The sequence below is a fragment of the Patiria miniata genome, unplaced genomic scaffold (assembly GCF_015706575.1).
Source record: "Patiria miniata isolate m_02_andy unplaced genomic scaffold, ASM1570657v1 HiC_scaffold_22, whole genome shotgun sequence".
Lineage (NCBI taxonomy): Eukaryota > Metazoa > Echinodermata > Asteroidea > Valvatida > Asterinidae > Patiria > Patiria miniata.
In genome coordinates, this window is record NW_024037061.1 from 11,968,283 (window position 1) to 11,993,649 (window position 25,367).

General features: G+C 40.3%; 2 protein-coding genes across 4 annotated transcripts; both read right to left on the minus strand.

Annotated features, from left to right (window-relative positions):
- Nucleotides 1-174: 174 nt before the first annotated feature.
- LOC119729965 (mucin-19-like) lies at nucleotides 175-11,419 on the minus strand. The gene is made up of 14 exons (XM_038202758.1): nucleotides 11,214-11,419; nucleotides 9,321-9,376; nucleotides 8,592-8,682; nucleotides 8,180-8,340; nucleotides 7,409-7,555; nucleotides 6,620-6,748; nucleotides 5,902-6,015; nucleotides 5,288-5,413; nucleotides 4,579-4,704; nucleotides 3,760-3,894; nucleotides 3,285-3,419; nucleotides 2,818-2,964; nucleotides 2,573-2,713; nucleotides 175-2,354 (listed from the first exon to the last, which is right to left on the minus strand). Exons 1-14 carry the CDS (start codon nucleotides 11,254-11,256, stop codon nucleotides 567-569), a joined length of 3,339 nt encoding a protein of 1,112 aa, XP_038058686.1. The 5' UTR covers nucleotides 11,257-11,419; the 3' UTR covers nucleotides 175-566.
- Nucleotides 11,420-12,937: 1,518 nt separating this feature from the next.
- LOC119730533 (transcobalamin-2-like) lies at nucleotides 12,938-22,170 on the minus strand. 3 transcript variants are annotated; one of them, XM_038203504.1, is made up of 8 exons: nucleotides 21,934-22,170; nucleotides 19,902-20,154; nucleotides 18,608-18,921; nucleotides 18,222-18,397; nucleotides 17,001-17,187; nucleotides 16,324-16,528; nucleotides 15,459-15,583; nucleotides 12,938-13,660 (listed from the first exon to the last, which is right to left on the minus strand). In XM_038203504.1, exons 1-8 carry the CDS (start codon nucleotides 22,022-22,024, stop codon nucleotides 13,599-13,601), a joined length of 1,413 nt encoding a protein of 470 aa, XP_038059432.1. In that variant the 5' UTR covers nucleotides 22,025-22,170; the 3' UTR covers nucleotides 12,938-13,598. The 3 variants fall into 3 exon arrangements, with proteins under 3 accessions (XP_038059432.1, XP_038059433.1, XP_038059430.1); XM_038203505.1 differs by having other exon boundaries at nucleotides 16,324-16,522; nucleotides 18,222-18,400; XM_038203502.1 differs by having other exon boundaries at nucleotides 18,222-18,400.
- Nucleotides 22,171-25,367: the final 3,197 nt, after the last annotated feature.

A 25,367-nucleotide genomic window follows, 5' to 3' on the forward strand; every position in this document is an offset into this window, starting at 1 on the left:
AGGCTCAAGGCTAGTATCAAAAGGTTTTAAGGGTAGTATCAAACGTTTTAAGGCTAGTATCAAATTGTTTTAAGGGTAGTATCAAAAGGTTTTAAGGCTATAGGTGGCAAAAGGCTTAAGACTAGAGATGAAAAAAGTGAAAGGCTAGTTATGAGAAACAGTTGTAAAGCTAGTTTCAAAAATATTTCAAGCTAGAGGTAAAAACTGTTTTAAGACCAGAGAATGATGAAAAACGTTTTATGACTAGAAAAAAAAAAAAAGTTTTAAGGCTAGAGATGAAAAAAGTGTTAAGGCTGCAGATGAAAATAAAGTTCATTGCTAGATTCGAAAAAAAAAATTAGGGTATTGAGATGAAAAGCGTTTTAAGGCTAAAGATATGACAAAAGTTGTAAGACTTTTTTTTTTTTGAGATTACAAAAGAAGAGAACACCACTTCCACATTTACCAGCTTCAAGAGCGAACACCCTTTTTTGACTTAGCATAAAATTGCCATTTCTAATTACGGATGTGACATAAAGTAAACATTATATAGAGAGGAACTGCCCACATTTTTTTTATTAGGTTTTCTAATGGCTGCGCTGGGTGCAGCCAAGCTGCACCTCAGCGGTCTCCTGACGAGGAGACTCTCCACCACCGCCAACAGGTGTCAGATGACCGGGTGTGGCGGAGGGGGTGGTGGATCTACTCTTCATCCGTCGCTGCTTCTCTACAGCGCTTGCAGCATCTCTGATAAGGTGACCGGGGCTGCACAGGATATCACTTGATGGCTTCTTGGAAGGCATCTTTGTCGGAGTTGGAGTCTTTGAGGCTCTTCTGAGAGGACTCCTCCCACGGGGACTTCCAGAATCCAGGATGTCATTCTTGTTTGGGATCTCTGGAGTGTCCCGAACGCGGGACTCACTGGAATGTGGTCTCCTGCTCTGGATGCGGGAGCAATCCAGGATGCTGCTTGATGGTTTCTTTGCTGCAAGGAGGTGTGCACTTGAGACAGGAGTTATCTTGCCAGTGGATGGCCTGCTTCTTGGCTGCGTGATGGAATGGGCACAACCATCCCCTTCAACAGCTACTGGCGATACTGTAGATGACTGTACTGTTGAATAGCCAACAGCATTGGTATCATTGCCATGCGTCAGCTGAATCTGCACTTGATCCTGTTGCTGATGTTCTTGATTGTTGAAATTCACTGCAGCGACGGCATCCTGCTGGAGTTGGTCCAAAGGTTGGTCTTCTAAGGACAGTTGATGTGTGACACTGTTTTCCCTGATCACCTCGATGTTGTCACCCATGGCACTTCCGTCAGATCCTTGAAAACGTAGCTGTTCGGCGATGGTGGCAGATTCCATCTGAGTGGCCAACACTGTACTGGGCCTGGCATCAGCAAGCATGGCCAAAGATGTCTTTGGTCCATGGGCTCGTTGGGCAGAGTTGGCTCTGCGGGGAGGACCCTCACTCGAGATGGACTTTACACCTTTTCTGAGATGTTTCTGGTGCTTGGTACTCATCTTGGAAGAGCGGGGACAGTCAGTGGATGTGAGAGCAATGTAACCATCCTTGCTTTCCACAGTGGAGGCCTGCATTACTTTGCGATGGGCAGTTGGGGAAGAGGCAACATCCTGTGGTGCTTGGAAGCTCACTCGACCTGGCTTCAGGTTGCGGGACGACTTGGATTTCATGGTCGAGTTGTCACGTGCTTTCGTTGCCTTATTGGTCACACTTGCTGTTTTGGGTTGTTGTTTTTCATCTGGCAAATTGTTGGCAGATAGACTGCTCTCTTTATTTTTTGCCGTGTTGGCACTCACAGAGTTGTTTGGTGACTTATGTTTGCCACCTTTGCGAGGACTGGAAGAGCTCTTGGAAGCCTTCAACTTCTCAGCAGGTTTTGCTTTACCCTTGGTAGTACTTCCTGCAGCAGTGGTAGACTTCTTGACATTTTTTGAAGCCTCTGACTTCTTAGTGGCGATCTGTTTGCCCTTTGAGCTGGTGGCTGTGGAACTTGAAGAGGTGCCATTTGCAGCCTCTTTGAGCTTTAGCATCCTGCTTGATGCGTTGCGGGCTTTCAGCTCATCAGTTGTTGACTTCTTACGATCGACAGTGGGAGACTTCTTGCGACGGCTCGTGGACTTCTTCACATCGCGGGCGGGCTTCTTACTATCGGCCAACTTGGTCTTGCCTTTGCCGGAAGCCTTGTCACATTTGATGTTCTTGCCAATCCCACTGGATTTCTTGTCCTCATTCTGTTTATCCTTTTTGCCCAGAAGGGCTGTTCGGCTCTTCTTGGATGCCGACTTGATGGCCGATTTGATCTTAGATACAGCTGAAGGCTTCTTTGATGGACTCGCCTCCTCACTCATGATCTGAAAAAGAAAAGAGTAAATTTTATCCCAAAGGTCATTTAAATATAAGAAGTAGGACATCTGCAAGTGCATTTGATGTAAATGTGGTTTTCATTTAATGGTTCGCTTTAAAAAAAAGGAAATCTCATACAAGTTTGACCAGTTCTATGTACTTGCAAAGGAAGGAGTTCAACCAAAAAGTCATATGATCAGAGTTATGTTATGTTGGTTTGACTTACGTCATCAGTCTGAATGGACATCTCACAAGTCTGAGTTGACATCTCAGAGGTCGGGCGAGGAAGGTTGATGCTTGATTTCTTCAACCCGCTCAAGATGATACGTGTCAACTCGGCTGCGTCAACTGATGCAGTGCTGGAAGTCTGTTGATATAAAATAAGATACAATTTGAGGGTTGAATCGAACTTTCAAGTTTGATCAAATTCGAAAAGTACAACTAGTAATGAATCTTGTTGTTTATACTTACCACATCAGTGGCTGTGGACGTGACCTTAGACAGGGTTGTGATCTTGTCCTCTGTGGCAATGCTGGCAAGCACGGCACCAACCATTTCTGCAGCCTGTTGGTCCAGGTTGCACTGCTTGGATTCCTCCTTGAGATCATCACGAGGCTGCTGAAAATGTAACAATGAGGAATGGTAGTTTATAAAAGAGGAGGTCATCAAAGGTCGGAAAATGAAGGCAGATGCTTGTTGCCAGAATTAATATCTTTTAGACTCAATTTTCACTAATTATTTCAGCTTACACTTCACTTTGTTTCAAATTATAAGAAAACAATGTACCTGATATAACCAATTTATGTACACAACTTGTTGGTGATTGTAAAATGCAGTTATCTCTCTCTGCCTGTCATGTCTTATAAAGTTTATTCATCATTAGACATTTTAAAACAAATTATTCAAGAAATTCAAACTGTTACTTCTAATGGGCTTACCACCTCAACTGCTGTGGTAGTAGAAGCAGTTTGCATTTCCATTTCCTCCTCTGTGATACTAGTGAGGCAGGCATCCACAAGCTTGGCAGCCTCTAGGTCCAGGCTGCGTGGTGTCTGCTGCACTGTGTCAGTGGCCTGATGAAGACGATCATGTAACAAGCATTATACTATAATTTTCCTTTCAGTCTTCTTGCTGAAATTCAAATGTTGCTGAACATATCCTGACAAAAGCACATTTCCTTGCAAGTATTTTTCCATGTTGGGGTAGAGTCACTCAGGATTTGTTTTTTTGGTTTTGAAGAAACTCATACACACAAACCCTGTTTTTGAAAAACTCTTGCAGTATCGATGACTCCTCTTTTGCGATTGCCAAGAATTTGTTGTTCTGAAAAATATAAATCTTATATGCACTTAGGTTCTAAACTTTTGGAAAGTTTGTAAAAGTTGTTGAAATAGTGTATTTGCTCTATCTTACCATGTCAACTGTCTGGATGTCAGTACCAGCGGTCTGCCCTTCATACTGCAAGTCTGCAGTCACACGGGCCAGGACAGCATTCACAATTTCGGCTGCGTCGTCAGCCAGATTGAAAGATGCTTCTACATCCATGGGCTGTGAAGTATTGTCATCAAATATTGAAAGTATAGTTAATGTGTATTATGGTGTAGATCATGTTGGACAATTGCCTTATGTTTGTGGGGACGTCAGATATTTTTACAATTTTCTTAAGGCAGTATCTCAAAAAAGATTCTGAAATCAAGTTAATTCAATCTACAAGTCAATCACAAATCAATCCAATGCAAGGTCACAATTTACAAATTCATTTAGGAGTCTCTTTGTCACAGTTTATCGAGCAGCTTGCCACTTGAGTTCAGGCTCGGCCTGGGAGTAAAATGTAATACACCGAACCATGAACTCTTCCCTTCCCCCATATATCCGCCCTTTTATTCGTACACTACATGTTCAAATTGTGCATGTCAAATACAAACTTGTGTACTTATGTGGGGCATTGGTTGGAAAATCACAGCTGTGATAGTTCAAAACATTCTACTGGGAGGCGGGGCTTACTGGATCAGGCTGTTGCCTCATGATTGACTCGTAATGACTCGTGATCATTTGATTTTACAACTCCACTGGGTATAATGGTTATTTAATTTTTTTAAAATTTAACTTTGAAGTTCATTGCAACTGTGTTACATGGCTATATTTTTTAGATTTGTTCCCATTCAAATCAAACTGCATAAAATATTTCCAAATCTGATGGACATATCCAAATTGCTTCAAAATAGAACCCACCACATCAGTGGCCAGTGTTGATGTCCCGTCGTCGTCCTCATCCTCTCTATCCAAGCTGTCAAAGACAGCATCCACAAGATAAGCAGCCTCCTGCTCCAGGATGGCTGCCTGCTCTGCTGCAGCAATCTATGACCATCGAAAACAAAAAGTCATGTTTAATGCTATGGACTCACATTGCACAATATCCCGCTCATAATTTTTTTTTTTATAAAAGTGAAAAGAGGGAGTTTGGCATGTACACAAAACATATTGCAACTGTACACCTGACGCTCTTATTAGGCAAAATCAGTACAGGCTTGGGCATTATAGCTATATGTACTGGGTGAACCAACTTGCTTTTGTATCATGTGTCGGTTCAAAGAGTTTTCATGATCAGATCCTATAGCCAGAGGTGTCGGTTTTTAATGAAGGAGATTTATCATAAGTGTATACTTCAACATCTGATTTTCAGGCACATATAGAACTATTTTGGATATCTCCTGCTTAATGTGAACATGTCTCTTGTTTTCTGTTAAACAGGTCCACAATAGTCCTACATGTGTCCAGAGCTTGTTTGTCTACGTAATTGTCAGCATATGCCAGCATAGCTGTAATCAAAGAGGACCTAGACAACTCTTGATAAGCAATTTAGAGGCAGCCGTAACATTTCCAAGTAAATTTGGCCTGACTACGGTCACCTTGATGTTGACTTGCAGTTATATTGACTTACCTCATCAGCTGCAGAGTCTAGCACCTCTGGCTGAGGCGCATTCAGCTCATCTTTGTCCAGATTGGCAAAGACGGCCTCCACAAGGTTAGCAGCCTCCAGTGTCAGGTTGCTGGAAGAGTCATCGATCTGAAGACAGAAGAATACTCACATTAAAAAGTCTTGAAAAGTAAAAGCAAATGTGGGCACGCAATACAGACACAGCTTTGATCAAGTAACAATTTTTGAATTAAAACAGGTTCATTTGGTGTTAAAACGTTTTAATTTTGTGTGTGTTTTACTCCATTTTCAAAGTGTAGATCAGCCGTGTACACATGACAGAAACTTATAATTATATTGTTTGGCGTGAGTGTACTGCTTTCAAAATTTAGTTGAATGGACCAACCTTCCTTTGAATTTTCATAACACCTCATTTTTGTTTGTTGTTTTGATATTTATGACAATATTTCTTAATGCTACCATTTCAAGACACATCTTTAGTCTTGTTGCATGTAATGGATCACAAGTCATCACAAGTCCATCCAGCGAGGGGGGGGGGGTGATGCAACCCTCCCCCATAAAAAAATTATCATCTTAAAAACAAAAAATATTTCTTTATTGGTAATAACGACTCTTACCTGATCATTAGCCTTGTCATCCTCTCCCTTGATCTTGATATCTCCTTTCACACTCACCGGGGCAACAAAAGCTGCATGTTCGTTGTCGGCGATAGTTGGCTCCTTGATCAGTGCCTACACATTGTATATAAGTTTCAATTAGTCATGGGCATTGTAATTGAGAGTTTAACCACATGCCATGGTCAACTAGTGTTTAGCTTAATTCACTCAAATAGAGAACCGAAGTGTGATGTCAGCTGTCTTAATTTGCTCTGGTTTGTGTGCTGATGTCTTCATATACGAAAAGCTATGGTTCTGAACATACGCAGTACACTTCGCTACTCTATCAGAACAGTTGACTATCATTTGGCTAGTCACTTTGGCTATTCAGGAACAGCCTACAGGTCAGTTGCATCAAATATTCGACAACATGACAATTGTTTCATGTCTTATCATGTATAGCAGGTTGCCTGGACCAAGAAATTTGACTGGAGATGTTCTCACTTTAATATAAAAACTTTGGCTCAAAGTCGATAAATAATCACTCATTAGTTAACCTGTCCTTGATTGCATTGCCCTTCATTGTCAGTGTCTTCACTTCATATTATTCATCAGCTCCTCCATTTGTCCCACCATTAGCATAATCACCATCATCACCACCGTTGCTATAATTCTTATCGCCACTTCCGTTCTCAAAGTTTTTGAGACAAATATTAAAATTAACGACAAAGCAACCCACCTCGGGTTTTGGAGTAGCATTGGATGGTTTCTCCGCGGTGTTGTCAATGCAGATGTCGGCCTCATTGACAACGATCAGTCTAGGCCCAATGGATGCGGAGCTGGTAGGACGCTCAGTGGCCAGGGTAGCCTGTCATGAGAGGGAACCATTAGAATTAAGGCTCATTAAAGAAATTGGCAATAAAGAGAAACCCAGACAAGGCACAATAAATACCAAAAGGGTTAAAGCAGTGTAGTTTAGTCAATCAGAAGTCATTTCACAAATAATAGTGGATGAACAAAAACAAAGGAATTCAGCTGTCTAGTTCAGTTTGAATAATTTGTGAGTTGAGCTGGGACTGGATGACTTCTGATTGACTTAGATGGACTTGGCAGGACTTGTGAGGACTTGAAATGGACATGACCACAAAATACGTTGTTACAAAGTACCAGGATTTGAACAAATTATCTCTTGTTTCTATAAATACCGGTCACATCTATTTGGCTACGATAATGAAAGTTTATGAAGCACCAGATTGAAGCAGTGGTTTCTGTCCAAATTTACCTCTCAAAAAATGTAATCTTTTTGCAACAAGTTTTAATATTGGGGTTTGCCCTTCACCAATGTATTTTTTACAAGTACGGTACTCTCTGAGAGCTTGTGAGAAGCTGGCTCGAGTAGGTGAAGTCACAGCCTCCTATTGACTGGTGCACAAGTCTAAACCTTGCAACCACTGAGCTTGTCACTGCGGGGTTACAGGTTCAAATCTGAAACAGCAGAGTGACTTGTTTTTCTTCTAAAAATGCGTACCTGGGTCAGTCCCAGGATGGCCTTCAGGTCCTCGCTCTTGCTCACGGCATCGTCGCTGATCACCTTGGCAACTGCATCAGTGATGGCAGCTGCGACAGAAGAATCAGTAGTCATCATTCCTTTGGGCGACTTTATCTCCTTCTTTGTCTCTTCCTTCATTTCCTGTAAAAGAGAAGGGAATATGATCTCAATATCTGTGATCTTAATAACCTGAAGTTGAAACTTTGAATGCTCATTTTGTTTCATATACTTCTTAAGGAAGGCCTCGGGCAAAAAGTTCTGCTTGTCCTTGGATGTAGTAAATTTGGTTGATAAAATTTTACTTTTTTTTACATACTTATTAATGCTTAATTTGTCAAACACCCATGCTACGCTTGTTCTATTGTTCTATTTTGATTTCTTGGCAATAATGCAAATATCAAAAGAAGTTCTTTTAAGGCAAAAAAAAAAAAATTGTTCTGCTTCCAGTTTCCCTACCTACCCTATTCTGACAGCCCCTACCCTAATCTTTTTATTGGAAAAAAATGAGAAAAAAAAAACACTCCAAACCCCCAATTTCTACCTTTTACCCTTGGCGCCTCCATATGATTGCACACAAAAATAATTGGCAAAAAAAAAATTCCCTACCTACCTATACCCTATATTCAAATGCCATGTAATTGGAAGCAGAATAATTTTTTTCGGCCTAAGCAGCCATAATGAAGCCACAACCCTTACATCTAAGACTTCGAAACTTTCAAATTTGCTTTGACAAAAAAAGTAATATCAGACCTTCAGGATTCCCTCAGGGGTAGTATGCTCATCATCGGTCAGGGATTGCTCAGGGATGGTGGTGGTTTGCTCTGGGGTTTGCTCTGGGGTTTGCTCTGGGGTTTGCTCAGGGGTTTGCTCAGGGGTTTGCTTGCTGGTAATGGCAGGCAGCTGGACCCCTCCTACAGAATTGACAAAACATTCTTGGAATTATAATATTCAATACAAATTACTTTTTAGCTCCCAAAATAGAAATTTTTCTTAGCACTTGTATTTTAAAATGTCATGTTTTTCACAGATTGTGTACACAATACATCATACAGCGGCTTAATTTACATGATACATCATTTCGGAGGGCGATCTGTCCCCCCCCCCCCACCAGAAAACCCCCCAAAAAAGCAAGTAATGGAAGGCCTGAGATGTTACAACTCACCAAGTCCAGCTACGGCCAGAGCTACAGCTCTCAGCTCAGCATCACCCTTCGCCTTGGTATCGGCCAGGGCCTTGGCCATCTTGGCCTTAGCCTGGAGGGGAGATACAAGAGAATCTCCTTGGGCTTTCATTGTCTTGCACCGGTAAATCACAAGTCAATTCATGTACATATATGCAGTCGACTTTCGTTAATACAAACTCAGCCGGACCTACCAAAATGTTTGTTATATCAGAATTGTGTATTAGGCAGAGTGCCTGTCCCATTCATTGTGCACATAATATGCATAGTCGGGTCCGAGGATGTTGGCTTTAGCCAGAATTTGTATTAACAGAGATATTAACGAGAGTCAACTGTACATCAGTCAGAAGTAATGGGATGAACAACAAAACAGTGCCTTTGTCACAGTTCAAGTCATTTGCATTGTACCTAACTGCAGCAGTTTTTCTCACTCTTAAGGATCTAATGGGAATGCTAACTCGTGTTTTGAAGTATTACCCCTTTTTAATTCCTCAAAGGTCTTACAGATGAGTGGCATATTTTATACAAGATCATTCCATTAGTATCTTTGGTTACATGAAACATCTGACAGCCAAATACAATATTTGTAATGATACTTAACTTGAAACCGTATCTTAAAAACATCGAAACATTTGCAGAGTGTATACATTTGGTGGACTGCAAATTTGAATAAAATTTCCTGAAATGTTCATTTTATAATTGTCGACTTACCTTTTTTTGCTTCTTCAAAGCACTCTTGGAAAGCTGCTGGTGCTCCTTGCCAGATTCTAAGACAACAACAATTATATTTGACCAGAATATTTAGGAAAATGTGTAATTTTGGGGGGGTTCTTTGTGTTTGTGTAAGGTCTTCATCCAGTCTAAGTGGGTCATTGTATTAATTTAGCTTCCGAAGTATGACAATTTTCCTGTCCCTGTTACCTTGGTACTTTTTAATTTGCCATTTGAGTACCATTACCAATAACTTGTATTTTTTTTAAAATTTGTTTAGTAGGCAGTCTACAGGCTATTCATAATCACTCTTGGGGGATGACTGCATTAAACCATAGATGTCAGCTCCCAGGAAGTGGATCCGACAGTTATAGGATGACCCCAAAACAAGAGAAATCCTTCAGAGGAGACCTCAAAGTCCTTTTGATAACTTACAGTAGTGCTGTGAGACAATTTCTTATTTCTACCATTAGGCCTAAGGTTATTTCTTAGGCCAAGTAAAAAAAAAACAGTTGCTCATCTTGACTTTTTGAGAGAAAAAAAAGGGAGGAAGAGGTCCTTTTTTTCTGCAGATGGTGCATTTTCCGAGATGATTCTTTCATTTTCTTGACTCTTTTCCCGATAATTTTGTGTCCAAATTAGCCGTAACAAATTCTAATCTTGAGTTGGCTTGCATAGCTACAATTTTGCTGGGAGGACATGAAAACCTAAATACATTGTGTATATTGCAAATGATTGATTTTAACAAAATAGAAAAAAAAAGCGGCTCGGAGAAAAAAAGAAGGAGGCAGGGACGGGAAACTGGTTAATTTTTTTTTACTTGGCCTTAATAATAATAATATCCATCTAACCCTCTTCACAAACTTGCTAACTTGTTTGCAATGACTTGTGTGGAATGTGTTTCCTTTTTTTTAGTCCAAATTAAATGCATAGGTAGGGCCAACAACTGTCTTAACATGTTTTATAAAGATGATTATTTTTTTTCTCCCATTTTGTTATCCTTGTCTCACTAAACTGTCAGTCAGAGGGACATTAGGTTTAAACTAGCATAATTGTTCAACTCCCATCATAATCTTTAAGTTTACCAGTTACCCAACAGGTTTGGCTTTGTTTATCATCCATAAAAAAACCTTGTTCAAAGTTGTAGACCCTACAAGTTGTAGCCTGTTAATTTGTTTACAAGGGACATGCTATTCATTCTTGTCTTGTGCTGTCAATGTCATCACAAACACTGAATGTGACCACACAATGGGCACATAATCATGCATTGTGAGGTCATGACTGTATGAATTATGATGTCTCCATTACCCACGTGACTTTATAACAATGTCTTGCTAGCAACAAAATAAAAATCAACAATCCAAATTTGGTCAGGCTTTGGTTTATGGCTATGAAAATTCATAGGCCATGGCCTACAATAAATAATAAGTCCTGAACTACATGAGACAATTTATCAACTTATCAAATCAATGTGACAACGGCAAAACCCCTAACTTGCTGGTCTAGGCCTACTAAAGTACTAGCCTACACATTTTGTAGCAGACAAGAAAGGCATGAAACTTAAAAACTAAAAAAGGGCATTCTGCAATTGTCGTTTTTTTAATTTAACTAGGCCTAGCTCACACAAGATTCCAGAAAAGACTCACAAAACCTTACCACGGCCTAACAATTTTCTGTGCAAGACGTAGGCCTACTAATCAACAAAACAGAGGTGAATTTATCTACGGTAACCGTAATCTTACAAGACCAATGGCTATTTTTGTGTACTTTGCTCAAGAACTCAAGCAACGACAATCAAACAGTGCCTGCGCGCGCCCCGTGAAATTTCCATTTTGCCACATATCGCAAGGCGGCCGTACGTGAAAGCCTGAGAACTAAAGCTGAAACACTTACCTCGAGCACGACGCTTTCGCTTCCTGGACTGTGGACAGCCCATCCTTGAGCCGAAATGATCTTCAACTCAGCTTCGAAGATTCTGAATTTGTCGTAAGTCTGTAGATATTCGCGATTCCAGAGAGACAGAAAACCACAAGGACGTCCGCTTCTCGTAAATACAAAACTGTTACTGAAAATCAGCTGGCCGAACGGCGCGTCTGATTGGTCGAAAGTCTGGTCACGCTTTATGCATAATTCATGAGACGGTGTTTTGCCGTTTCCAAGCTGTTGCTCGTTCGTCAAATTGATGGCATTTTGAGAGATATATTTGCGCCTGTGTTATTTAAAATGTTTTTGCACATTTTGGACTAATTTTACTTAGCATTTCATTTTTTTTCTTCATATAAAACTGTACTTTTTGTTTGAAATCTTTCTCGTAAGATATAATTTGATTAAGAATTTTTGAAAGAGTGCTTGACAACAAAACACAAATTGTGCTTGACAACAAAATGCAAATTACGTATGCGTAGTAGCGCGCATGCGTTGCAACCAAGAGGGGCGCCCTGCACATTATACGCGGCACGCTTAATTAGAAGAAAAAAAAATTGCCGTACCCTTACCCGTACCGTACCTGCAGCAGCACCATCCCCCAAAAAACAAAGTAGAATATTTTGATATGTAATAAAAAAAATCGCCAACTGCAATTATTTCGCATGTGATTGATCTTTAAAAAAATTACAAAAGAAATCATTAAGGCTGTCCTAAAAAAATGGAGGTGGGGGGGGGGGGGACATGCAAATTGTTTTTCAAGAGAGCTAAATTTTAGACTCTCGATTGGAACCTTTTTTTACAGATCGCTTTAAAGTTTAATTACTTTGCAGTTATGTAAAGGAACTAGTGCTTTTTACTACCATTTACTTGTTGACAACATAATGGTAACGCCCACAGAGCAACAAAGAGATCCAACTTTCACACATTTGTCATTCAGAACGGCATGGAGTTCAAACTTTCACACTTTTTTTTAATAGAAAACTGACCATGCAGAAATTAATATAAACATCACAACTAAAAGCAAATTACACTGTTCACAATAAATCGAAAGCACACGTTAATTCAAGAATAGACATTGTACTCCGCAAAATGATTAATGCAAATTAATCTGAGTATGTTATGAATCATCTATCGGTTTTCATTTTGAAATACCCTGCACACTTTTATATTACACACACAAAGGGATATTGCTCGCTAGGGCAATAATGTAAAGGTATCACTTACAATGTCTGCTTCTGTTAATCTGAGAAATGATGGAAGTTCTCCTGGCCAAGGCTCCACTAACAATGTTATTTACAGATTTTGTTTTCTGCACATGATCCCAATAGACCGCTTGCAGACGCGTTCGATAATTGACGCGCTAAGGTGAGCGACGCCATGTTATGGGACAAAATGTGCGTGAATTGATATACGCCTGTCCCACAACATGGCGTCGCGCGCCTTCGCGCGTCGATTATCGAACGCGTCTGCAAGCGGTCAATAGTCAAGAAACCTTTAAAATAATAGTATCTCATTGTTAAAATGGTTTTCAAGGTTTATGGATAAACCCAAACACTCCCTAATCCGCCAATTTCATTTCTTCACCACTGTAGGGTCAAGAATTAAATATTTTGATTTAAGTAAATTGATTTAATCTAGTGATTGGACATTTGATTGAATGACGCATTTTTAAATTATCACTTCTTGATGCCTTTGAGTAGTAAATGATGATTCTTCCCGGAAACCATCCACATAGCCCCCATAAAAAATCTTATCATACCAGGATATCACACTACACGAATTTAAAGGTTGCAAGTCATTAGTTGGTGGGTGGGTGGGGGTGGGGGGGGGGGGGGGGGAGGGGGCAACTTCCCCCTTCCCTCTGGCGGTATATGATGGAATCATAAGACAAGATACAACAGTATTTTTGAGTTTAAGATGGTTCAGAAGTCAATCTCATGAGTGACAATCAAACTACACACAATGGATTTTCCTTTTGGTTGAAAGACAACATTTTTTTTTTCTTCATTTTTCTCTTCATGCGCGCCAACAAAAGGTTCTTCTTTTTCTGGCCTGCGAAGGGATGGAATGCCTTTTTGAGATTTTGCCAAAATGAGAAAAAGTCTGGATTCCAACTGCCAAAATGCTCTCCTGTATTTTTTTATTACAAAGGTCGACTTTCATTGGAATAATTATCCATCTGAAAATTTAACACACCGTATAAAAGAGTAATACAATATAGTAAGCATTCACACAAATTAAGCATGTTTTATAATATAAAAGGTGTACTATTAAAAAATCCATATATCAAATAAGTTTATTAAAAGTGCTGATTTTGATACCAGCACATGATTAGTTTGTCCTGTGGGCAGTTTAATAGGATCTATAATAGAAGATGTATTCACCACCATCCTCAGGGAAGATTCCATCAGTTCCTAAAGAACAAAACAAGAAAAGTAAAAAATCAGGAAAATTAAAACGTTCACCAGAAATACAACCAAGAAACATCTTTGCACTAGCAAACAGGGAGTCAGGTTGGCGTAGCGGTACTTTCCTCGCCTTCCACCGCTGTGACCCGGGTTCAAATCCCGCCTGGGCCAATATGTGGATTGGGTTTTCAGTCCCTGCCTGATTCCGTGGGTTTTCCCCAGAATATTCTTCTGGGATTTTCCTCCCACCTCTAAAACTGTAACTTCTTCTCATTGTCTTCTCTCCACAGGTTTCTTCAGGCTTGCGAGCTACAGTGCCTAGGGCGCTTTTGAGGAATCCTTGGTTTCATTATCAGAAATGATTAATAATAATAATAATAATAAAAATTTGAATGCCAGTACCCTGTAATTTATACATGTACTTACACACACGCTTGTTTATGGGTGTAAATCAAGTTTTTTCTTTTGTTCCTCTTTCCTTTTCCTTTGTTTGTACTTTGTTTTTCGCAACAGCTCACATTGGTTTTGTACACGTTTTCCGAGGAGTCCCCGATTCCGTTTCTGTCCTCGATATCGATGGTATGGCATGTGTGTGTCCTCGATATACACCATAAATACACGCAAACCAACCCTCGCATCCCCCCCCCCCAAAAGAAAACCCCAATAAATCCAAAAAATACTTAATTCATAAATTTAAAAAACACCCAAAAAACCAAACATCAACCAATTTTAAAATTTTGATTTCAGTCTCAGCTAACTATAAAAATAAGAATAAATTAATAAAACGATACAAATTAAAACTGAAATTCACCTTCCCCCCCCCCCCCAAAAAAAACCCACAAAAAAAGTATTTCTAAAACTGCCTCTTGTGATCATGCAATGAAATGGAATAAGCCAACCAGTATGTCCTATGTCCCATGTATATACTACTTGAAATACTGGTGGATTCAAAACAATACATTGCATAATATTAGGAAAGCCTGAAAGTAGTCAGAATTGTGGGCTAGTATGCAGAAACAGTGTGTCCTGTCCACTGAGGTCTCAAAAAGGGTCAAAAAGGGACATTTGGGGTCCATAGAAATTGGACTTTGGTACGAACTGCCTTGTTTTCAAGGGCTTTGTGTCATAATCGACCCATCACAGTTGAATGCTCCATACCAAACAGCGCCATACAGGGTGGATAAAAAAAACCCGAAACCGAGATAATATTGCTAATTGGAACAGAAGTAGGGCACGTGTGAATCAAAGGGAGATATCCTCTGTTAGGGTTGAATCTCCTCTTTAAAATGACACCCTGATCATGTCCTTACATTCACGGTTGACTGAGCAGTGACCAATTTTATGAAAGGGTCTATTTAGAGACTTGCGAAATTTTTCCCCCCACCTGCCTTGATTGACAACCATACCCTTTCACTCTGTGACAAATGACGCAACAAAAACCACACTTGAAAAGTGGCACAATTAAAATAGACCCTTTCATAAAATTGGTCACTGCTCAGTCAACCATGAATGTAATGAAATGACCAGGGTGTCATTTTAAAGAGGAGATTCAACCCTAACAGAGGATATCTCCCTTTGATTCACATGTGCCCCACTTCTGTTCTAATTAGCAATAATATCTCGGTTTTGTTTTTCTTTATCCACCCTGTATTATGAAAGTATTTGGCTGTAACAAACATCTCCTCTGATTCCCAAACATTACGATAATTAAACTGACGCACTGACAGCTGAGGAAAAAACTCCACAAGAATCTGTTTTGCAAAAAACAAAAGTTCTACTGTAACTAAACCACTTTCCACCTCACCTGTTGAAGCAGACTCCCTGTCTGAACCAATCAGAATGCTCCAGTATCTATGGTTGACGCCGTCATTGGCCAAGCCGTTGAAGCTAGTCATAGAGTTGCCAAAGTCAGTCATCTTGGATTCAAAGCTGAACAAAGTAAATAAAATTGAATTCTTTTAAGTTAAATTTATAAATAAAAGCTAGCACACCAACAACCAACTAATAAAAGGAAGTATTCCATCTCAATTCTTTTCCATCTCAATTTATGTTTTTCATGGCTTCAATCCATACAAACATTCTCTGAATTCTGACCTCATATTAAAGGATTTGTTGTTCCTAGGGCTGTGCATCTAAACCAGGTACCGAAGTACCCAACCGCTGATGTCAGGAACCGGGTCCAGATTATGGAATCGGGTCCCCGTAACCAACTTTACAAATTACTGAATAACTTCTCAGACAATGAAAAAGAAAATTTTCGAGAGTCATTGGGGGGGGGGGGGGGGGCAATTTCAAAATGAAAACCAGGCTACATGGAAAAACAAAACAGATTTCACGTTTATGACGCTCAATAAAGTTGCAGTTTTCACCATAAAGCTAAAGCTCACTGTGCACACTTGTATCATGCTGCATTTACACAGCGATGTGGTAGTATTATCGTGTGGACCTTTTCGGGTTGGGCTACCCGGGTATTTTTTTTTTTTAATCAGGTACCCGGTACCCGTACTACCCGTAAATGCACACCCCTATTTGTTCCTTAATCAGAACAGTAACTTGAGCAGCAGTCCCTTGAGTCAGGGGCCTAAAATTGTAAAAATATCTTGACAAAGCTGACTTTTTTGGCAATCTCATAAGGGTAAATTAACTGGCACTAGGAAGGTTTAACGGACCTGAATGCGCCTTCTGAGCTTGCCATGGCCTCCTGCAGGAACTGGAACAGCGTGGACCCGGCCGGGGCAGTAGCTGACACCGTCACTGACGGCTCTTCGGTGTCGATGCCGTTCTCAATCAATATCTGGATTGTGATGGGCGGGCCGGGCTGCTCGGTTGGGACGGATGGTGCACCGCCAGACTGAGAATTGTCAGAATCTGTTCCTGAAAAAAAACCAGTTTGATTAAACTAAAATTGATGCATTCTTGGTTCTATTTGGAGCTGGAGGAGGGGACAGGAAGAGAGGAAAAAGGAAAAGAAGACAAGTTCCTAAAACTTTGTAGGGTTGTAAATTTTAGTATAATTTGACTATTCTAACTTGTATTTGATCGAATATATTCCAATATGCAATATGTGCTGATCAAGTTTAATATATGCCTGCCTTAGCTTAGTCAGAGTATCAGTCAATCACGTGTTCAGAGCCACAGTCGAATGTCTGATAAATCCGAACATTTTATGCGACTCCGTGCGCCAGCCAGTCGGAGTCGACTTTAGACACTGTGACGTCATTTCGATCAGAATTGTGGACCAAGAGCTGATTGGTCAATTTGGATGCCATGTTTTTTGTTTAGCAATGGGTTACCTAGACTCGATATAGAAGTCGCCCTATAAAGTTTCCATGAACTTTCTTCTCACCTTGGATGTTGCATGCCATCTTCACATCCTCGACGCTGCCATAGTGACGGTTGGCAAGGAGAGGCAGGATCTGCACGGTGGCTCCCAGGTTACCAAAATGGCTGTCCTCATGTTGGGTCTCTAGGACACGTTGCAGGGCCACGTCCGCACGCCACAACGATGGCGGGATGTTGGCCGCCTTCAGGGCCTGTCAGAACGACAATATTGCAAAGTATTTGATTGGAAAGAAATTAAAAAAATTAATTGTTTCTTACAGAAAGACAAAGATGACAGCAAAAATTTGATTTGAATATGAATGTGATCTTTACCTCAGTGCAAAATGATGACACAATATTCATCCTCATGGTAACATAAATAAAAATAAATTGTAAGGCTTATAGAGCCCTCGCCATCGTATCAACAATCTCAAAGCGCTTAACATTTATTCCCCCGTTCATCAAGTCACAAGACCACGCGGCAGCCAATATCAGTGCACATTCAGTCTTCTACCCTCACAGGTACCAATTCATACTCCAGGGTGGCAGGAGGCACTTGTATGTAGTCAGGGTTGCACTTTAGCGATAGCCTGCGATAGCCAAATGCTAGTCAAAACAGCAGCGGGCTAGTCAATTTAGTCCTTAAGTAGCCCGGCTTGCGAGTCATAAATTATTGGGCTACGGCAAAGATGAAAGGACAGAAAGACATAAATCATTAAATTCAGAGAGCAAACCTGTACACTCTACGAAAGAAAAACATGCTGGCTAGTGAAAATGCCTGCAGGCTATTTAAGAGTCTGTTTCAGTAGCCGGGCTGGCTTGTGACCAAAAAAGTTAATGTCGAGCCCTGATATTGAAGTAAAGTGTCTTGCCCAAGGACAAAAACACCATGATCCTGGCAGGGTTCGAACCCACCACCATTTTCTACTAATATGTTGGGATCCCTGCTGCCATTCCTCAAGCACGGTATTTATTTTGGTCATGATGATCCCTTACCACAAGGTGAATACATAATATATACAGGTTTTTTCACCCTTAACTAGCAAGCCCTGTCAAAAAACATTAACTAACTAGCAGACTGCCAGCATAGGGCCGGACACCAGCTAGATATGTTCTGCAGGAGTCAATTTCTCTGTATAACCCATTTTGCCTAATGACTCATGTTTTCAGATGGAACAGTTTAAATGCTCCCCGATCAATACGCAAATGCAGGCAAAAATACAGTGCAAATTTTGAATCCATATACCTGGCTTGCAAGTGCTGTGCTGATACCGTTTCCAAAGGAGCCGTCTTCTTGCTGTTTGCTCCTGATGCAGGACACCGTGTTGTTGAACTTTTGCACAAAGCGAGACCTGAAGGAAGCAGGCACACTGGCTTTGGCGCAGGACAGGGCCATCACACTCAGAGATGCGACATCGGGACCTACTGTAAACAACAAGTCACAAGTCAATTCACAAGTAAAGGGGATGTATAAACAAAACCAAAGAAAGGCCTTTGATCTGACACAGTTCATTTGAATTGCTTGCAAGTTCAATTTGGGCTATGACTTGTAATTGGCTTGTGATAACCTGTGATCCATCATATAGGTACCTCAAATACAACATTGTAATAAATCCTACATCCACTACTGACCTTCCCCGTCAAACCTGTAGCATCCATCTTCCCTCTGCCCGGCCAGCAGCTCTCGAATGTGTTTCAGCTTCACTGATCCGTCACCGCTCTGGCACAGCGCCAGCACCCCTAGCGAGTACTGGAAGTGGTTGTTGAACCCCTCCCGGGGGAAACGTCGCATGTTGTGCTCCAGGAGCTCCACCAGGTCGTTGCCGTAGAAATCCCGCGTGTCGTGGCAGGTGGACTCCAGGGCCAGGATGTACAAGGCCAGGCGGCCCACCGAGATCTTGGCCAGGCGGCTGTGGCGCTGGGAGCTGGTACCGCAGCCGCTTAGTCTGTAAAAATCCCCGAAGTACATTGGACATTTTTTAAAGATTTTATTGCATTACAAGATGCAACTACATACTGTAACATGGAAGTACATATGTGTGACCCTTGACATACATATACTTGTAGGTCAGGCCAGAAGTATGGTCAGACATCAGACCACATCCCACCTCTGACACCATGTAAGATCTAAGACACAGCATTAAGATCTCGTTTTATTGAGTGCTCATAACCAAGTGAAGAATAGGTACAGGAGACAGCACAATCTTACCCATACTAATTAAAAAAAACCCACAAATATATGGTTCAACACAAGTGGGCAAGGATGGGTTGAAATCAGGGGATGTTGAAGTCTAAATTCCTTAAGGTTGAGACAACTGACATCTTCACCAGGAACTCATTGTGACCATTGCAAACCTTGATTTAAAGTCCATTTCAACTGCCTTCATTATTGAGTAACAACAGTTTTCTGGTTTATAGTCAAGTGGCTTAGACCCAATTTTTGACATAATCGTGATTGACTGGTCGAAAGCACCACACTTGGCAGAATAGCCCTAGTGAAGCTATTTAGAAGGCATGACACCTGAAATTCTTTTGGGAAGGGTGCAAAATAACTACGTTTGGGTGTCCTTAAATTTGTTTTTAAGACTATTATATGATGATCTTTGTACTTTTTGACAGAGTTGTATTCTGTCCTCACATATTATCTCAAGTTAAATATACATCATCTAATCTAACATCAACAAAAAGGGACAACTTATTCAAATGCACTGTTAAAAAGGAAATCTTCTTTCATTGTTGCTTCTTGTGTGACAAATTTGTGATTTTGACTTGTGACTGACTTCATCCTAACTCTGCATGGTTAATACACAAACAGTGAAACAAAAATCAAAATTCCAGAATTTTCTCAATTTTCACAAAAGGGCCACAGATATGAAGTGTTTTTGTCAATCATTAACAGAAATAATTAGGAAGCCACTCTCCGTACTTTGCAGATCTTCCAAGCTCAGCCAGCAGCTCAATCTCGAGCTGCTTGATCCCCAGCTGCGTCTTGAGTGCCTTCCCGTGATACCAGCTCTCATTGGCAAGCTGCATCGCCAGGACGACAGAGGAGGTGCTGATGCCGCCGTTCCAGCCCCAGTCTTCCTCCTGTTGCTGTAGCAACCACTTGGTTGCATCCAAGAGGGCGCAGGTGACATCGTCGTCTACACAGGCGGTGGGTGTTTGACTTGTAGCATCCTCTGTGGAATAAATGTACAATACTAGTGACTTTTCGTTCAAGTTTCCTAAAAGTACTCTCCGTTTTAAATACTGGATTGCCATTCCCTGATGTAGATGTTACATGTTTAAGCAGTGTAGATTCAGTTTGTCTGTGAGCTTAAAAAAAAGAGGAGGGACTCGAACCCAAGACCCCTGCTAAACCAAATAATAAAATGTTTGTTGCCAAGATGCAAAATTCCATCCATAAGTCAAAAGCTACATAATTATGAGTGCCATGGCCCTGTCATGCTCTGGAGCACTGAACTCGTGGTCTATGGGTACAATTCTGCAGGGTGTGGGTTCGAGTCCAGCCTGGGGTTGTGGTATGTACGACCCCTGGGCTTTGTCACTCATTGTTTCTCCCCACCCAGGCTGGGTACCTGTGAGGGTAGAGATGGTTATTGTGATTGATTTCATCTGCTTTGTGCCGAAATGGCAGTATGGAACTGCAATGTATACTCCGCTGAGAGCTGAGATTACCTTTGGAAATTGGCCCAATGAGCTGGGGAAACAATGATGTAGCACACTGAGCACCAATAATGATAACTTATACGTTTTTTTTTTACCACATTACATTATCAACCGAGTCATGAGAATGCAGTTGAACAAAGTTTTCACTGAGGAATAACGTTTATTTCTGTTCAAAAATAGGAGACTGTTAATTTAATTTAATACAAGGTAACTTTAAAGTTTAATTTAAAATCATAAAACGTCAAGGTATCCAGCCACATTTATGTAATTTATCAAAGGGCATTTGTAACATGCACAAGAATACTGATGAATTGAAGTGGCCCGTATTATCTGCTGTGGCTTTACGCTGATGTTTGTTGACATGATAACCTATCAACTTGCTCCATAAACTGTAGTTGTGATGGTGCACTATTTGACCAAAGGGGATGTCACAACCGTTTTTGCATACAATGGGTGATAGGCCCTACATATAAAGCAATCTGACATGGTCATGAAGGATGGGTAGCAGTAGCAATTTAGTGTAAAAATTCAAAAAAGTCACAAGTTGGAACCTGAACACAAATCGTACATGATGTATTTGGAAATATCTGAAAGCTTTAAATTTATTTTTCCACAGTAAACAGAAAAATAGAAAGATAAAAACTGAAAAAAAACTTCTAACATTAATTTGGAGCAAAACTTGCCAAAACTGCTTACCAGTGGATTTACCAAGTAAAAAAAACAAAACACCAGTTTCTATCACTCAGCAAAAGAGTCGAAAAATGGGGGAAAATCACCCGCCTACTTTATTTAAAATGTCCGGACGAGAAACTTAAAATATTTACTCGGCCTGAATCCCTGAGTGATATGCTGATACTTACCCCTGAAACGTGCAAAATCAATACATTCATGGCTGAAATGAGTGCGCTAGCTTGAGTAACTCCAGCTAAAAGACTAATCATCTAATGCTATCGCAGTAGAGCTGGAGTTACTTAAGCTAGATTTGCGCAATAATTGAATATCCAGCAAACAAACTATCAATGACTAAATCCACACTTTTTCAGCCGAATAACTTAAGTCTGAATAAACAATAAAATCAGGGTGACGTCACGAAGCGATTCTTGAAATGTTTTACACTGATTGCCAGCTGCAATAGTCCATATAGTGCTAGTGTCATGCAGTCGTTTTCTATAGTTTTGGATCGCGCAGTGAATCATCATTCAGTCACACACAAAGTTAAAGTCTAGATCAGTCATTTTCTTTCAGTCACACACAAAGTTAAAGATCAGTCATTTTCTTTCAATACTTACCAAGTTCTAAATCATACCTTCTCGGAGGCTTGGCGATGACGGTCGACGACAAAGCCAACAGTAGCAAACAAATTGAGACAAAACCCTTCATTATGGAGGGAAACTAATGTCCCTGCCGTCAGAACAAGATGATGAACAGGATAGGGTTGAAGATTTATGCCACTACTAGTACTAGTACTACTATACTACACTAGCATGCACTGCCCACTACTATTTACTAAAAAAACCCTGTAGTGCGCACTGCATGCGCTGTGCATACGCAACGGCGCGACGTACGTGTACGTGCGTGAACGAACTTCCGCATTCCTGACCTTGTCACGGTGACCGCGATCCCGGACTTTTCAGTTTTATCGGATCGTAGTATGGCATGTAATCGGAAGCAGAAGTAATTTTTTCTTCACCTTAATTTCTTAATTTGAAACATACTTGTATCCATACTTACTTTTCCAGTTCTGGAAGTTGTAATGTTTTCGAAATGTTCACTGCTTTTTTTTATTACATCAAAATATTACAAATCTCCTCTGAATTTTAAGGAAAAAATCTGCCTTTAAGACCCCCCAGATTTGCTCTAAAATGCACCAGAGAGCTTCTAAAGTTGAAAAATGTTCGGGGCCCGTAATTAAGCGGGCCCGAGACCCCACGCCATGGCTTTGCAAGTTGTTGATCACGACAAAATTTTTCCCAAATTCTCACTCTCAGTTCTTACTCAAAGTTGGCAGCCCTGCATATCAGACGTTATACAGGAGACTTAATTGCTCCGTTTGAGCTCTGAATACGATGTGTATTTTCAAATACAGTACCTGTGCATCAAAATAATGAGTGCAAGTTTGTTTTCAAGATTTTATACTCAAATTGTTTTTGTAAAATGTTTTTGTCACCAGCAAATCAAAGTTGAAGTTTTGAAGATACTGTGACCCCGGCGCGAGTAGTAGTAGAGAATGGACAAACATGCAAACAAAATACATAACTGAATCTCATTGGTCAAGAGTTTTTGCCACCAAGGTCACGTGATTGTGAAGTGGACAATACATCTAGATCCATGGGCGAATTGGACAAGGGCAGACCCAGCACACATTTCTTTTGGGGGGTGGGGGTGGGGGTGGGGGGGGGGGGCCAAAAACATTTTGATCCCCCAAAAAGTGGGTCCAAAAAACTACGGCGCGGGGTTCGGGGCCCGCTTATTAAAAGGACCCTACTTTTTTTTTTTAATTCTAGATGCTCTGCGGTGCGATCTGAGGCAATTTCTGACCACTTTAACCATCTGTTCCTTGCTCTATGCTTTAACCAAATCTTTTTGAGGAAAAGATGGTTGTGTACGCAGTGCATGCCTTTATTGAGACGCCACTTAAATAAATTTAAACAAATAGCCCCCGTTGCGCCCCCCCCCCCCACCCCGCCCTGCCCTTGGAAATGGACTCCACCAGTCAAAATCAGGTGAATAAGTATTTTCCCTTCAAATTTACATCGGTGGTTGTCAGTTGTGGGAGGAGCTAACTTAGACTTGAATCTGCATATTAAAAAAATTGTTCAATTGCTTGTAAGACAGTATTGAGGACAAGGGTTCTTGAAATTTCATTCAACATTGGCAAAACAAAGAGGCGTATAAAACAAAACTGATATATGAATTTTCAATACAAGATAGAAGAGTATTTAATTCCCATTTCAAAAAATTCTCCATTCATAAATGTAGCGCCATATTATTAATACTTGTATATGACACAGCATTACATTAAGGCCTGGGTCTTCTTGATAATACGAGTGTTGTATATAATATGTACAGGTAGAAGTGTAGTCATGTATTCTATATTTATATATATATATAAAGATGATTCATATAATACACATTATTCAAATGCCAATATAGTATCGTGTACTTTTCAGTGACTACTTTCTCAAATTTCTCCTTCCCTTCTCTGTCCCATCTACAAAATGCAATAAATAGAAAAATTGCACAGTGTGTATTCATATTAAGCAGTTTGTTTTATACAATTAAGTTACAGTCTTTCTACACAGATCAGTAAGGCCATGTCTGAAATGTAAGGACAAGGGATAGGCCCGATTTCACAGCACTGCTTGGAGAGTAATTTTCAGCTAAGCATGTGCGGTTCAAAGCAAAGATGCAGAATATGACGATTTCGTTACCAGTGAAATGTTAAAGCAAATGTTTTGGCTAAGCAATAATTCATGCTTATTAGGCCGTGTCAGAATTACTTGGCTACGGCTGGAAATTACGCACGCACCTATGAAAGCCGCTGCAGCCACTTCCTATACACCCGTGTGTTATTTCTAGCCACAGCCAAGTAATTCGGACGCGGCTATTAACAGCTCTGTGCAATTGGCATGATTGGTCTGGCACCTTTTGTATCACATACAAATCTGTCATTTTGAATATGGCTACCTGCCTATTTGACACCACTATAAGATAATAAAATGGCCATTTCTCAAAGCCAGGCTTTGTCTCCAGCTTCGGCTTTGGGCTCTAGGTTCCTTACCTTAGCTTCCTAACTCAACAAAACCAGCTCAATATGGGCCCTGTTTCTACTACAGAAACACCAAAAAGTTTCCTTCTGGTTTGGTTGGAGCTTTACAAGTTAAGTATACAAATCGTTCAGAAGTCAGAGATAAAGCCCAAGTTTCAGCAATCACATTTTTAAAAGTTTTTGGTGATACTCTTTTGATGACAGATACCAAGCCAAAGTCCACCTAAGGCCACATAATAAGACAGGTACCGATAAACATTCGATTTTAACAACAATAATAATGCATGTGGATACGGGATGCAAGTCTCAAAGCCACAGCCATAATCCGTTTCATGTGAAACTAACCCAGTTCAGTATTTTCACTAACAAATTTCTTTTCTTTTTTTGTACAATATCAGTTCTCTAAAATACAATTGCATATTTAATAGACAGTAAAAACTTCAGTACGCCCAGTTCATCGCATTATGATAAAAATCGAAGAATTACCATTAATATAGTCAGCACCCTAAAAAGCTGGAAAGAGATTTTTGAAACAGGATTTGAACAACACAAATTACAGTCAAAAAAACAGTCACAACTTCGCAAGACGAAAAATGTAAAGCTAATTTCCACATATTTAGCCAAGAATAACAGATTAAGAGTTGATGCCACTTTAGTTTGAGTCTATGAGATCTGAAGTTGACATGCTTGTTGAGCAGTGTAGAAAACGGGAGCAATTCTGGAGACACAAATGAGATCTAGGCATTCGAAAAGACGTACATTTTTTTCTCTCAATTTTTCACCTCACAACTGTTCAACACCTTAAATAAGGATCATCGAAGAAAAATTGGAGTAATTTTGCACAATGTAAATGAAATTCACTGGATTTTGTTTTGAAATTGTTATTTTTCTAGTAATACAAACCTAATTCCCGTTGTGAGTATACACATAATGACTGCTTATGGGTGCAATGGT

Coding starts and splice junctions, on each gene's coding strand:
- LOC119729965 (XM_038202758.1), bottom strand. CDS start 11,256: ATGGGCTGTCCACAGTCCAGGAAGCGAAAGCGTCGTGCTCGAG. Junction 4,705..5,287: donor TAGACTCTGCAGCTGATGAG/GTAAGTCAATAT, acceptor CGATGGTCATAG/ATTGCTGCAGCAGAGCAGGC. Junction 2,355..2,572: donor TGTCCATTCAGACTGATGAC/GTAAGTCAAACC, acceptor TTTCTTTTTCAG/ATCATGAGTGAGGAGGCGAG.
- LOC119730533 (XM_038203502.1), bottom strand. CDS start 22,024: ATGAAGGGTTTTGTCTCAATTTGTTTGCTACTGTTGGCTTTGTCGTCG. Junction 20,155..21,933: donor AAGGTATGATTTAGAACTTG/GTAAGTATTGAA, acceptor TTTATTCCACAG/AGGATGCTACAAGTCAAACA. Junction 16,529..17,000: donor GATGGCATGCAACATCCAAG/GTGAGAAGAAAG, acceptor GTTTTTTTTCAG/GAACAGATTCTGACAATTCT.